We start from the raw sequence: 13,824 nt of genomic DNA on the forward strand, positions 1-13,824 counted from the left end.
TTCCCTCTTCTTCTTCTTAAGAAAGACCCTTTAATAATTCTTGTAATATTGGTTTTGTGGTGATAAATTCCTTTATCTTTTACTTTTCTGGAAAGCTCATTATCTGTCCTCTGATTCTAACTTTCTTGGATAGAGTCATCTTGGTTGTAGGTCCTTGCTTTTCATCACTTTGAATATTTTGTGCCAATTTACTCTGGACAGCAAAGTTTCTGTTGAGAAATCAGCTGAAAGTCTTTGAGAGCTCCCTTGTAGGTAACTAACTGCTTTTCTCTTGCTGCTCTTAAAATTCTGTTTGTCATTAACCATTGGCATTTTAATTATGATGTGCCTTGAGGTGGGCCTCTTTGAGATCTTCTTGTTTAGGATTCAGCACTTCCTGTATGTGTATGTCTATTTTCTTCACCAGGTTAGGGAAGTTTTCCATCATTATTTTTTCAAATAGGTTTTTAATTTTTTACTCTGTCTCTTCTTCCAGTGCCCTCATGGTGTAAATATTGGTGTGCTTGAAGTTGTCCCAGAGGTTCCTTACATTATTCTAATTTTTTGGTTCCTTGGGTTTTTTTTGTTTTTTGTTTTTTTTCTTAGTACTGTTCTTATTGGGTGTTTTCTGTTTCCTTAGTCTCTGCTTCATATCCTCTACTGTTGATTTCCTATAATGTATTCTTAATTTCTGTTAATGTTTTCTTCATTTCTGACTGGTTCTTTTTGATGGTTTCTATTTTCATTTTTAACTTTATTTTTATTGTTGACTCTATTACAAATGTCCCTAATTTCCCCTTCTCTGCCCACCTTCATTCAGCCCTCACCTCCCATTCTTCTTTTGGCCATCACCACACTCTTGAGCATGTCTATAGGTTATGCATATATGTGCTTTGGCTAATCACTTTACCTTCTTTAATCCAGTTTCTACAACCACCAATTCTCTGACAGATGTCAGTCTGTTCCATATACCTGTGCCTCTATTTCTATTTTGTCTGTCAGTTTACTTTGTTCATTAGATTCCACATATAAGTAAGATCATACAGTATTTGTATTTCTCTGACTGGCTTAATTCACTTAGCATAATAATGTCCAGGTCCATCCATACTGTTACAAGTAAGAGTTCCTTTTTCTTTGGCCACATAGTATTTCTTTGTGTAAATGTACCATGGATTTTTTTTATTCACTCATCTATTGATGGGCATGCTTACTATCTTTTTGTTGATGTTTTCACTAAGTTCATCAAGTCTTCCCCTAAGGTCACTGAACATCCTTATAACCAATGTTCTGAACTCTGCATCTGGCAGATTGCTTATCTCCATTTCATTTAATTCTTTGTCTAGAGTTTTGTTCTGTCTCACCTGAATACATTTTATTTAGTTCTTTTTTTTTAAATAGTTTATTTAACTCTTCACCTATGGAAGAACACTTTAATTGTTTCAAGTTTTGACAATTATAAATAAAGTTGCTATAAATTCCATGTGTATGTATCTCAGTGGATATACATTTTCAATTTATTTAAGTAAATACCAAGGCATATGATTGCTGGATTGTATGGTAAGAGTATGATTAGTTTTGTAAACCACTAAAACAGAACACAGAGTTCAGAATCAAATCCACACATGTGGTAAATTTATTTAACAAAGGTGCAAAAACAATAGAGAAAAAATAGTCTTTTCAACAAATACCTCTTGAACATTTAGATATCCATATGCAAAATAATGACCCTCAATTCATACTTCAAATTCCATGCAAAAATTAACTCAAAATAGATCATAGAACAAAATGAAGAGGTGAAATCATAAAACTTCTAAAACAATAGAACATTTTTGTCACCTAGAATTACACATATATGTATGGGAACACAAAAAAAATGTGATGTATAAAATAAAATATTAAGTAAAATGTCATCAAAATTAATGATTTATCATCTTTGAAAGACACTATTAAGAAACTGGAAAGACAGTCATAGAATGAGAGATATTATGTTCAAGTCAGAGATCACATAGAGGGCTTGTATCCAGAATAAAACACTCATAAAACTCAATAATTAGAGAAGAAACAATGCAATAAAAATAGCTGAATTATCTGAACACATATTTCTCCAGAGAAGATGTACATATGGTAAATAAGTATTTGAAAATATGCTTTACACCACTAATCACATGGAAATGTAAATTAAACTACAATGATGCACCCATAACAACCTATTAGAATGCTTAAATTTAAAAAACAAAAAAAGACAGTACCAGGTTGTGATGAGGAGGTGGAGTAACTGCAGCTCATACTTTGCTAGTAGAAATGCATAATAGCATATGCACTTTGGAGAAATTGGGCAATTTTTATATTTTTTTAAATTTATTTTTCTATTATAGTTGTTCCATTTTCCCCCATAGCTCTCTCCTGCCCCACCCACCCTATCCCTGAGTAATCTTTTAAAAAAGGAAACATATGCCTATGCTGTACACTGAATCTACTTCAAAAGAATATTGAAGAGGACTTCTGGCCAAGATGGAGACATAAAGACACGCGCTGCTTCTCCTCACAACTAAGAAAAAATTTACAACCAATCCAAAACTTAAAAAAAAACACACACACAAAAAACAGAAAATCCAAAAAATCAAAACTACAGGGAAGTTCAGCAAGAAATAAAGAAGAAATAATCAACCAGAAAGGTAGGAGGGGTGGAGCCAGGATGGAGAGAAAGAGGAGTGGAGCAGCGGCTGCAGGGGCAGTTCTTCTTGGCAGCACAGTTAGAAGTGGTGTGGTTCATGGGATAGCAGCGGGCTGGTGTAGCTAGCAGCAGCCCTGACAAAATCACAGTCATACTGATTAAACCCAAGAAATTATTCAAGCCCCAAACTAGACCACATGGCTTGCAGTTCCAGAGCCTGGGAAAATAGAGCCGCATTACTTCTGACTGTGAAAGCAAGTAGGGGCGGAAGCGCAAGAAGACCCTGCCAGTCTCGAAAAGGAGGCAGCTTGCTTAGTACATAAAGGGGAAGAAGAGCCTGGAAAAGCTGCAGCAACCAGCACTTTTCCTTCTCAGAACCCTCCCCAACATACAGAGCCAAAACGCGGTGAACCGGTTGCCAGCACTAACGAATACCTAAGGCTCCGCTCCCTATAACATTGGAGGTGCGACAGCCCTTGCCCAAATCACAGAGGCAAACAAAGAAAGATGAGGAGACAGAGAAGTACGACCCAGAAGCAGGGGCAGATCAAGGTCCCAGTGGCACAACTAAGCAATGAACAGGTAGCACACCTAACGGATGAGGAAATAAGACAACTTAACAGAAGCACAGTTTAAGGCATCGGTGATTAGGATGCTCACAGCTCTGACAACAAAGATTAAACAGGATGGGGAAAGAATGAAGTCTATCCTGGCTGAAATGAAGGAAAATCCATATGAAACAACTGGTGAAGGAAAGGAAACCAGGGTTCAAATCAACAAATTGGAACATAATGAAGAAACAGTCAACCAGTACAGAAGGAGGAAATGAGAATTTTTTAAAATGAGGAGAGACTTAGAAACCTCTAGGACAGCTATAAGAGTACCAATGTCCGAATCATAAGGTTACCAGAAGGTGAAGAGGGAGAGCAAGAAATTGAAAAATTATATGAAAAAATAATGAAGAAAAATTTCTCTAATTTGGGGAAGGAAATGGACATACAGGTCCAGGAAGTACCAGAGAGTCCCAAACAAACTAAACCCAGGGAGGACCACACCAAGACACATCATAATCAAAATGCCAAAGGTTAAGGATAAAGAATCTTAAAAGCAGCAAGAGAGAAGAGGAGAATTACTTACAAAGGGGTGCCTATAAGACTCTCAGCTGATTTCTCAAAAGAAACTTTGCAGGCAAGACGGGACTGGCAAGAAGTACTATATTTAATGTGATGAAAATCAAGGCCTTTAACCAAGATTACTCTATCCAGCAAAGCTATCATTCAGAATGGAAAGGTAGATAAAGTGCTTCCCAGACAAGGTAAAGCTGAAGGAGTTCATCATCACCAAGCCATTGTTATATGAAATGTTAAAGGGACTTATTTAAGAAAAAAAATATCAAAACTATGAACATTAAAATGAAAATAGTATCACAACTCTCAACAACAGAAGCTAGGGAATGGAACAAAGGTAAACTAAGCATACAACTAAAGTGGGAACAGAATCATAGATATGGGGAGCATGTGGGGGGATGGCTTCTGGGAGGGGGAAGAGGGAGAGGAAAGGAAATGGTGCAGGAATTAAGAAGCATGGTAGGAGGGTGGGGAATGGACAGGGGGATGTTGAGAAGAGTTTTATGCACTACCCATGGATATGGACTAAGGGTGGGGGACTGCTGGAGGGAGGAGGATTGCTGGGTAGAGGAGAGCAAAGGGAAAAGAAATTGGGACACCTGTAACAGCATAATCAATAAAACATATAAAAAAATAGATCATACTAAAAAAAACAGGAATATTGAATGCCAAGTATAATTGAATAAAAAATTAAAAATAATCTCTCACCAGGCCTATTATTATAGTGATTGGTATGTTGATCCAGCATTTATACGAATATACTAAGGACCTATTATTGTTACAACAATTTTGAAAATATAGAATAAATGGGGCGAACACACCCCCCACCTCAATCAAATATGCTTATTCTCTGACCTGGCAAACTTAATCTTAGATTTTTAGTCGCATGAACTGTAAATGTAGTTTTCACTTTATATCAAATATGTGAAATTTAATAGCTTTATTCGTAATCAGCAAAACCAGAAAAAACCCAAATGTTCTTCAACTGGACAATGGATGAATTGATCTGGTTCATCCATACTATAGAATAATGCTAGCAATGGAAAGGAATGAGCTACTAATACAAGGACAACATGGATAAAACTCAGTGTTATGCTAAGTGAAACAACCCAGGCTCCAAAAGCTACACACAATATGACTCCATATGGAAGACATTTTGGGAAAAGCAAAATCGTAAGCACGGAAAACAGATAAAAGGTTACCAGGGCTGGTGTGAGTAGTTGACTGAAAAGATGCACCTGGGTGTTTTGGGGGGAAGGTGATGGAACAGTCCTTTATTGTGGTAGTTGCATGTTTATTGAAATTCACAGAAATGTAAACTAAAAAGGATGAATTTCACTGTATTAAGTTGTATCTTTAAAACATAAAAATATATAATAATAAAATGGTAGCTTAACTTTGCATATTACTACTGAATTCCATTAAATTTTTGGAAAATGTAAAGTTCCTAGAATTTCTAAAGATTGTATTTAAAAAATATTTTTGCACAAAGAAAACATAGGCTGGCCAGGACAGAGTCGCTCAGAGATGCAGGAAAATTTTTCAGAAATTTCTCTATAGTGTACGACAAGGACACAAAATACAGCAAATGTGTCTTAATGCTTATGTTCATAACAGTTTTATTTATACTGTCAATTACTTGGATGTAAATGTTCAGTAAGAATCCACTAGCTTACTAAAATAGTGTACACTACATAATAGTATACTAAACACTTATTCAACTTAATAGTTAGGTAATGTTCTTAATGACAAAGAAAAACATTTTATATATAATATTAAGTAAGCATAACTGTGAGGCATAAAATAGTTGTATAGTTCATAATATGTGAAAGTATGCTTAAATGGAAAAACATTTTTTAATTATAAAGTATTTAGCTTAATGGGTATTATTAGTATAATTAAAATGTTTCTTTGATATTTTCTATTTTTAAATGAACAGACGTTTATGAAATATTGGCTATAATTATTCAAATGCTAAATTAAATAGAAACAAAAATTTTAAATAACGTAATTCATGTTTCATCTTGAAACACCTCTGAAGAACATGAAGGAAACACAAGAAAGATTTTTAATTTGACTACATAATATTTAGGGACTCATGTATAACTAAAATTAATGGACATTATGTTTTTGAACAACTGAAAATATTGAAATATACTGCATATTAATAATAATGAAATGGCTAGGTAAATATGATTTTTCTGTATAGTTGTATATTTTGTGGCCAGTTAAACTACATTAAAAATTATGTTACAATACATTATAAGCTATGTGAAAAAGGAGTTTCATTTATGCAAAAATATAGATCTCACATAGAAAATGTATGTAATCTATGAAAAAATTTCAGCAATGAAAAAATATAGTTAAAAAACAAAGAAATAAGGTAAATCACAGTAACATAAGTAATAAATGTAACTTTTTTATTAGTTTCATTGTCTTTATTTTAATATGATAGTTTCATAACTTTATAGTTTATAAAGATATGTGTTTTAAACATTTTACTTCAGTCCCTACTCTTTCAGATGACATAAAGGACACTGAGGACTTATGTATATAGGTTGCTGAGCTTGCTCGCAACTGGAAAATGAAACATAAATAAATAATTACAATGACATGTGAGGAATGTTTTTTAAAAGAGTATCCTTGTCTATATTATCATATATAAGGCACATCATTGTAGGAATACAGTGAGAGGTGATAAAAATGCCTGCAGAGGTACATAGTTTTAGCAAGGGATTACATCTTGATTAATTTGCTAAGTGAGAAATGTCCATTGAGAAGAGTAGTTGAAATATAGTTCAATTAAAATACTTATTTACCTGCACACACATACACAGTAGAAAATAGATAGCAATCAGTTGCAAAACATTAGCAATAAATATCTTGATTTTGAAAAAATGGAGTTTGGGACATATTTTATTTCTAATATACTAAGTTGAGATGAATGAGGAGTTTCTAGATTCAGAGAATGTTTTACTGTGTCTGAGGGTGTTAATGTGTCAGGTACCATGTAGACTGAGTCCTGACCATTGGATTCCACAGTGTGGACACTACTATGATATACAGTGACATGGCACAGGAAAAAAATGCCTGACTGGGGTGAGAGCAAGAGAAACAGAGAAATATATTGAATCCTAAATATATAGACAACTCTCAAAGTATTTCACTGTGATGGAGAGAGAGAGAAAGGAGATCAGAAAGAGAAAGAAGAAGAGGAAGAGGAGGGGATGGGCAGAGGAAAAGCTATAAGGGAAAGTGGGTGCCAGAGGTTTTTTACCTACATCCCTTCCTCCTTCCCTCTCTCCCAACCTGTTTACCACATCAAAGCATGAAACAAACCAGGAAAAAAATGTTTAGCAATTACCCATAATTCATCTCTTCTCAAATACCTCTCTAAGGACATAGACCAGGAATGAATTTAAAAGGCAAACTGGTTAATTTTCAGTTGCTGAGTGACAAAGCTCACTGTGGCACAAAGAAATTGATCTATTATTGATCAGAGACTTTAGAAGGCACGGAGTAGCCAAAGAACCTATGCATGACCCATGGAGATGAACAACAGTGTGGGGGTTGCCTGAGGGAAATGGGAATGCTGAATGGAAGGGAGCAAATGGAAAAAACTTGAAACAACTGTAATAGCATAATCAATAATTTTCTTTTAAAAAAATACATCCCAAGTTCCCCTGTGAACTTATTTTAAGAACATATACTCAGTGTGACATTTATCTAGTCTCAATTGTGCCTCACCTACTAGGGCTTCTAAAATTCACCTCATGTATGGCTAGAAATGTTGAGAAAACTAGTCTAATTTCATTTCCAAAGACATATTTTTTTTGGAAACAAAACATGAGTCAACTGGTCCCAGATCTGTTTGGTCTTGATCCCATATATGATGGGATTCAACACAGGAGGCACCAGAATGCAGACATTGGCCAGCAGTACATGGATGTGGGGTGCAATGTGGTGTCCAAACTGGTGAGTGAGGGCTGAGAAGATCCCAGGTCCATGAAAGAGGATAATGACACAGACATGAGAGCCACATGTGTTGAAAGCTTTGTGGCAAGCATCTTGGGAAGGTATACGAAAGACAGCACGGAGAATAAGCACATAGGAAACACAAACTAGCACAACATCTAAAATCACTGTTGATATTAAGACAAAAAACCCATACCAGATGTTAATTCGTATGTCATCACAGGAATATTTAGCCAACCCAATATGTTCACAACCAGTGTATGGAAGAATGTTACTTCTGCAAAAAGTCAGTCTTTTCAGAAGAAATATTATGGGGAATATTGTACAATAACTTCTCAGAAAGACAATAGCACCAATTTTCCCAATCAATGCATGTGTAAAAATGGTGGTGTATCTCACTGGGTAGCATATGGCAATGTAGCGGTCAAATGCCATCACCAGCAATATCCCTGACTCAGAAATAAAGGTGGAATGGATAAAGAAGTGTTGAGCAATGCAGCGATTCAGGGAGATTTCTCCAGCGTGAAACCAGAAAATTGCCAAGGCCTGAGGTACTGTGCAAGTGGAGAGGACAATGTCAGTTCCAGTCAGCATGCAGAGGAAGAAGTACATGGGTCCATGGAGGCTGCGCTTGGTGAGAATAATGAAGATGAGCAGGCTGTTCCCAAGCAGGGTGATGACATAGGAGATGAAGAAAGGAACGGAAATCCACCTGTGCTTGTCCTTTAGGCTGGGGATGCCCAGCAAGTGAAAGACTGTGTGGCTAACACCAGTGTGGTTTAAGGCAGTCATACCTGGGGTATATGACCTGGGGCCTCACTTTCTGTTTACAGACACAGTCAAAATTTCCTGTTTTACTCAACATTTATGGCACCTATCTGATTCTTCTACACAATTCATGTTCCAAGAACAACTAGGATAAAAAAATAAAGATTATTGTCTTCTTTTTCAGTGAGGTAAGAGTATAATAGATATTTATACAACCAATTAAAGTAATATGGTAAGTGAACATATTAGTGGTACAAAAAACTATTATAGGAATCCAATGGAATGGCTAAATCAGTCTGTCTGTAAGATGTCTTTGGATGGAGGTGCATTAAGAGGAGAATGGAATGAAGTCATTTGGCAGTTTAAAGAAAGACTGTTGCCATACAAATATTTAAGGCATTTCAAACAGTTTTCAATCCTGTGTGGTTGTGTGATTGTATCTATTATGCAATGGTAAAAAGAGAGAAACAAAGGTATATTGGCTCTGATTACAAATTAAAGAGCTTGGATGCTATCCTAGGAGGTGATGTTCAACCAGCATGAGTTAGAAAAGAAAAGCATTAGATATCAGTCTGCTTATTTAACATCAGACAAAGGTCTTAATGTTCTCAAATATTTACCTTAGGCCCCATAGTCCTTTAATATAAATGAGATCCTCTTTTTTTTTTTAACTCCCTAGAAGGTTATCCAACATAAATACATAATTTACTCACTGGCTTCAAATGCAGTCTTCATAGTCTAGAATGTGGTGAATCCCATTGTCCTTTACAAGATTACAAAGGGTCCTAATATTTGAGAGGGGGGGGGATAGTTAATTTTTACAAACCAGGGGTATGGACTTGGGGGGGATTGCTGGGGGAGGGGGGTGCTGGGTGGAGGGGAGCAAGGGGGAGAAAATTGGAACTGTTGTAACAATATAATCAATAAAAAACATTAAAAAAAAAAAAAGATCTCTGAGTGTTGGACACCAGGGAGCAGAGATATTTATGTATTTGCCTGAAGACTCCAGGGGAAGACAGTACCTCAGGGAGCTCAGATTTACTTTTTACAAACCCCCTTTCTATTGTTTACACTGGGTCAAGATACAGTGGCTCTTCACATCTGCCAACATCACTCCTTCTGCACAATTTCATCCCTGGACTGGGTGTGCACATATATTTTTTACAATGAATAAAATGTTGGGGTTGTTATACCATATATTTCTGTTTCTGTTTTCATGACAGTCACATATCAGCACATATAAATTCACTACGAAATATTTTTTTTAATTTTTATTTGTTTAAAGTTGTCCCAGAAGTTTCTAATCCTCTCCTCATTTCATTTAATTCTTGTTTCTTCTTTGTGTTCTGTGTGAATGTTTATTTCTTCCTTTTGTTCCAAATCATTGATTTGAATCCCGGTTTCCTTCCCATAACTGTTGGTTCCCTGTATATTTTTCTTTATTTCACTTTGTATAACCTACACTTCTTCCTTTATTTTGTGGCTGTACTCAATCATTTCTCTGAGCATCCTTATCACCAGTGTCTTGAACTCTGCATCTAATAGGCTGGCTATCTCCTTTTCACTTAGTTCTTTTTCTGGAGTTTTGATCTGTTCTTTCATTTGGGCCACACTTCTTTGTCTCCTCAATTTGACAGCCTCCCTGTTTTGCTTCTGTATATTAAGTAAAGCTGCCACACCTGTTATGTTGTAAGGGCTGGAGCCATAGGTATCGTCAGTGCAGAGTGACCTGTTTTACCTCTATGTGGTGCTATATGTGGTAAAGGAGTCAGAAGGGGAACAATGCCCCTTGCTTGGCACTTGCCTCTTTTCCAGTCACTTCACCCACTTCCCATAGGTGACTGGGGCCCCTCTAGTTGTTGCCCTGGTGATTGTTTCCAGAGTGGGTGGGTTTGAATATGTTCTAGGATTATGGGGCCCTCTAAATGGACACTCCTGGGAGATGGGCAGTTTCTTCCTCTGCCCAAAACCCCACTGGTCTTCACAACTAGAAGCTATGAGGTTTTATTTTCCTGGCACTGGAACCTTGAGCTGTGTGGTCTAGCCTGAAGCTAGGATTGTTCCCCAGGTATTCCTCCTGCCTTTTACATGATATATGTAAATACAGTACCACTGGTTCTGCCTGCCACAGCCACTGCCTCACCACCACCGCCTTGCCTCAACCACACCACGTCCTCTACAGCCCAGCTCCCCAGCTCTGCCCCTCCTACACATTTGGATGAACATTTCTTCTTAAATCCATGGTTGTTGGGCTTCCATACAGTTCAACTTTCTGGCAATTCTGGTTGTTTTTTGTTTTGAGGTAGTTGTAATCCTAATGTTGTGTAAGGAGGCAAAGCGTGTCTACCTACACCTCCATCTTGGCTGGAAGTTTCTCAGAGGGTCATCTTGTAGACCAAAAGTTCACCGGTTTGATTCCCAGTCAGGACACTGCCTGGGTTGCAAGTTCAGTCCTCAGTGGGGCACGTATAAGAGGCAACCGATCTATGTTTCTCTCTCACATCAATGTTTCTCTCCCTCTCTTTCTCTTTTCCTTGCACACTCTCTAAAAACAAATAAGTAAAATCTTTTTTTTAAAGAAAAATTATTTTTTCTGTCCCATTCTCTCATTTTATTTTGAAATCCCAGCACTACATATGTTAAACCCTTGACATTGTAGCACCAGTACCTAAGAGTATCCTCATTTTTTTCTACTCTTTCCTCTCTTTTTTTCAGTTGGATAATTCTATTTAAAAGCCTAATGATCTAATTTTTGAAGTAAGATTACCTTGGTCAATGGGTAAATACATTTGTAGTGGTCATATTGAAATATTCCCTTTATAAAGGCTATTTTATTACTATTTTTTACTGTTTTTATTACCACCTAAAATGTATTAAAGTTCTTTTTCCTCACATCCTTGCCAGCATAGTAGATTGTCAAGCCCTTCAACATTTGGTGGTCTAATACGGTCTCAAGCATGGTTGACCTTCTGAAAACATGGTAGCCAATAATATTTCCTTCTGCTATAGATGCAGGCCAATTACCCATCATGCAGTGAAGCTTATTCCCAAGTCCCTTGGATTTGTGATGGCCTCATGACTAGCATTAACCAATGGAAGGGGGATAAAATATTATTAGGTCCTCTGCTCAGTGGATCTTAAATGAAGTAAAATCAGTCCAAATGTGCTTAGATAATCAAGAGGAGACATTGGTGTAGAGTATACATGAAACATGAGGGATAGAAAGTAAAATAATTAAGAATTAATCTACTGACATACTTCTGTGTTGCCTCTTGGACTATAAAATATTTCTTTCATTTGGGGGTGTTTTATAACTAGTTGTAAAAAAAACAAAGAAAGAAAGAAACATACAAATACAGAAAACAAAGCAAAACAAATTGAAAAGTTTAATGAATTATTGTAAGGCAAACCTCATCTAGGTTAAGAAATAAAAATTTATCAGACACATCTGAAGTAATGTTTGTGTGCCCAGTCCCAGTCATAACACCCTCACTCCTGGCATAAGTAAATTCTGTAATTACATTTGTATTCAAGATTTTAGCGACTTGCATCCAAATGTTGTTTCTTTTTTAACAACCTTGTGAACATTTCATTCATCTCTTTTTCTTAACTGAAACGTGGCTGTTTATTCAAGAAATCACTGTATTTCCAATATATCAAATCAAAATATTTATATCCCACTCCTCATAGTACATATGATGATATTGGGAGTCACCATTACAACTTTCAAATGTAACTTACCATCCAATTAGCAAAAATACCAGCACTGCTGGTGTATTTACAACCTAGAAACTATTCTTTCACCATATTTACCTAAATCCTGATTCAACCCATTCTCCCCACTCCATGATTTTTAGTGGTGAATTTAGCTCCAGATTCTCAGGCCTCATACACTGTCTGGCATCAATCTTAGCAAATTCAACAACTACCCAACACCAAAAATATTCAGTATTTTCACCTCTTCCCTCACTCACTTTTTCTATGCCTTACCAGAAACACCAACTTCTATAGTTGCATTCAGAACTCTTCCCTAGAAAAAAATCTGAAATAACAAATTTACCATCTTTAAAATTCCAGCTTCCTGATCTCCTTTTTTTTTTTTTTAATTTAACTATAAGGGGCCATTTAAGTATGAGGGCTCTTAAACAACCTATTTACCCTGTCTTGTTCCTTCTTTTCATCTTTTGGAGCTCATCATCACCAAACTACTATTATATGAAATGTCAAAGGGACTTTGACTATTCCAGGATCCCATTCAAGGTGCCACATTACATTTACTAGTCACTTCTCTTTGGGATGCTTGGCTATAATTGTTTCTCAGACTTTCCTTGTTTTTGAGGTTCTTAGAGTTTTTACCAATATTGGTCAAGTACTTTTTATCCTCATCCAAGAACATGCTTATTGATTTTAGACAGAGGAAGGAGAGAGAATAAAAGGGAGAGAAACATAGATGTGAGAGGAAAAAACTGATCAGTTGCCTCTTGTCAGTGCCCCAATCAGGGACTGAACCCACAACCTAGGGGTGTGCCCTGATTGAGAACAGAACCACAACCTTTTGGTTTATGAGGTGACGTTCCAACCAACTGAGCCACACTGGCCAGGGTTGGTCAAGTATTTTATAAGATGTCCCTCAGTTGGGATTTGTCTGATGTACTTTTCATTATTGTACTGAGATTATGAGATTTGGGAAGACTACAGAAGTAAATTATCATATTTTAAACATTTTCATTATATTAGTTTCAGATGTACAACATAATGATTTCATATTTATATATATTTTTAAATGATAACCACAATTAGTCTAGCAATCTTCTAACACTATTCATAGTTCTGAAATTTTGTTTCTTGTAATAAGGGGTTTTATGATCTACTCTCTTAGCAACTTTCAAATACACAATGCCATATTATTAACAACAGTCACCATGCTGTAATTATATCACATGACATTTACTTTATAACTGGAAGTTTGTACCTCTTGACACCCTTCACCCATTTCACCCACCCCTCCCAACCCCCACCTGTGGCAACCACCAATCAGTTCTCTGTATCTATGAGCTTGTTTGAGGGGGGAGAGGTTAGATTCCACATACAGGTGAGATCATAGGTATTCGTCTTTCTCTGATTTACATCATTTAGCAAAATGTCCTCAAGCTCCATCCATGTTGTCTCAAGATCTAATTCATATATATATTATTTAATATATATATATATATATACACACACATATATCACATTTTCTTTATCCATTTATTGATAGACACATAGGCTATTTCCATAACTTGCCAATTATAAATAATGCTG

The 13,824-nt window shown here is 36.2% G+C and overlaps 1 protein-coding gene across 1 annotated transcript; it reads right to left on the reverse strand.

Moving 5' to 3' along the window:
• Nucleotides 1–7,590: 7,590 nt before the first annotated feature.
• LOC150018397 (olfactory receptor 52B4-like) lies at nt 7,591–8,547 on the reverse strand. Its single transcript, XM_090267304.1, has one exon. The coding sequence runs from the start codon at nt 8,545–8,547 to the stop codon at nt 7,591–7,593; it is 957 nt and encodes a 318-aa protein (XP_090123430.1).
• Nucleotides 8,548–13,824: the final 5,277 nt, after the last annotated feature.

This window comes from Furipterus horrens, unplaced genomic scaffold (genome assembly GCF_987537825.1).
Source record: "Furipterus horrens unplaced genomic scaffold, mFurHor1.1.pri manual_scaffold_2, whole genome shotgun sequence".
Taxonomy (NCBI): domain Eukaryota; kingdom Metazoa; phylum Chordata; class Mammalia; order Chiroptera; family Furipteridae; genus Furipterus; species Furipterus horrens.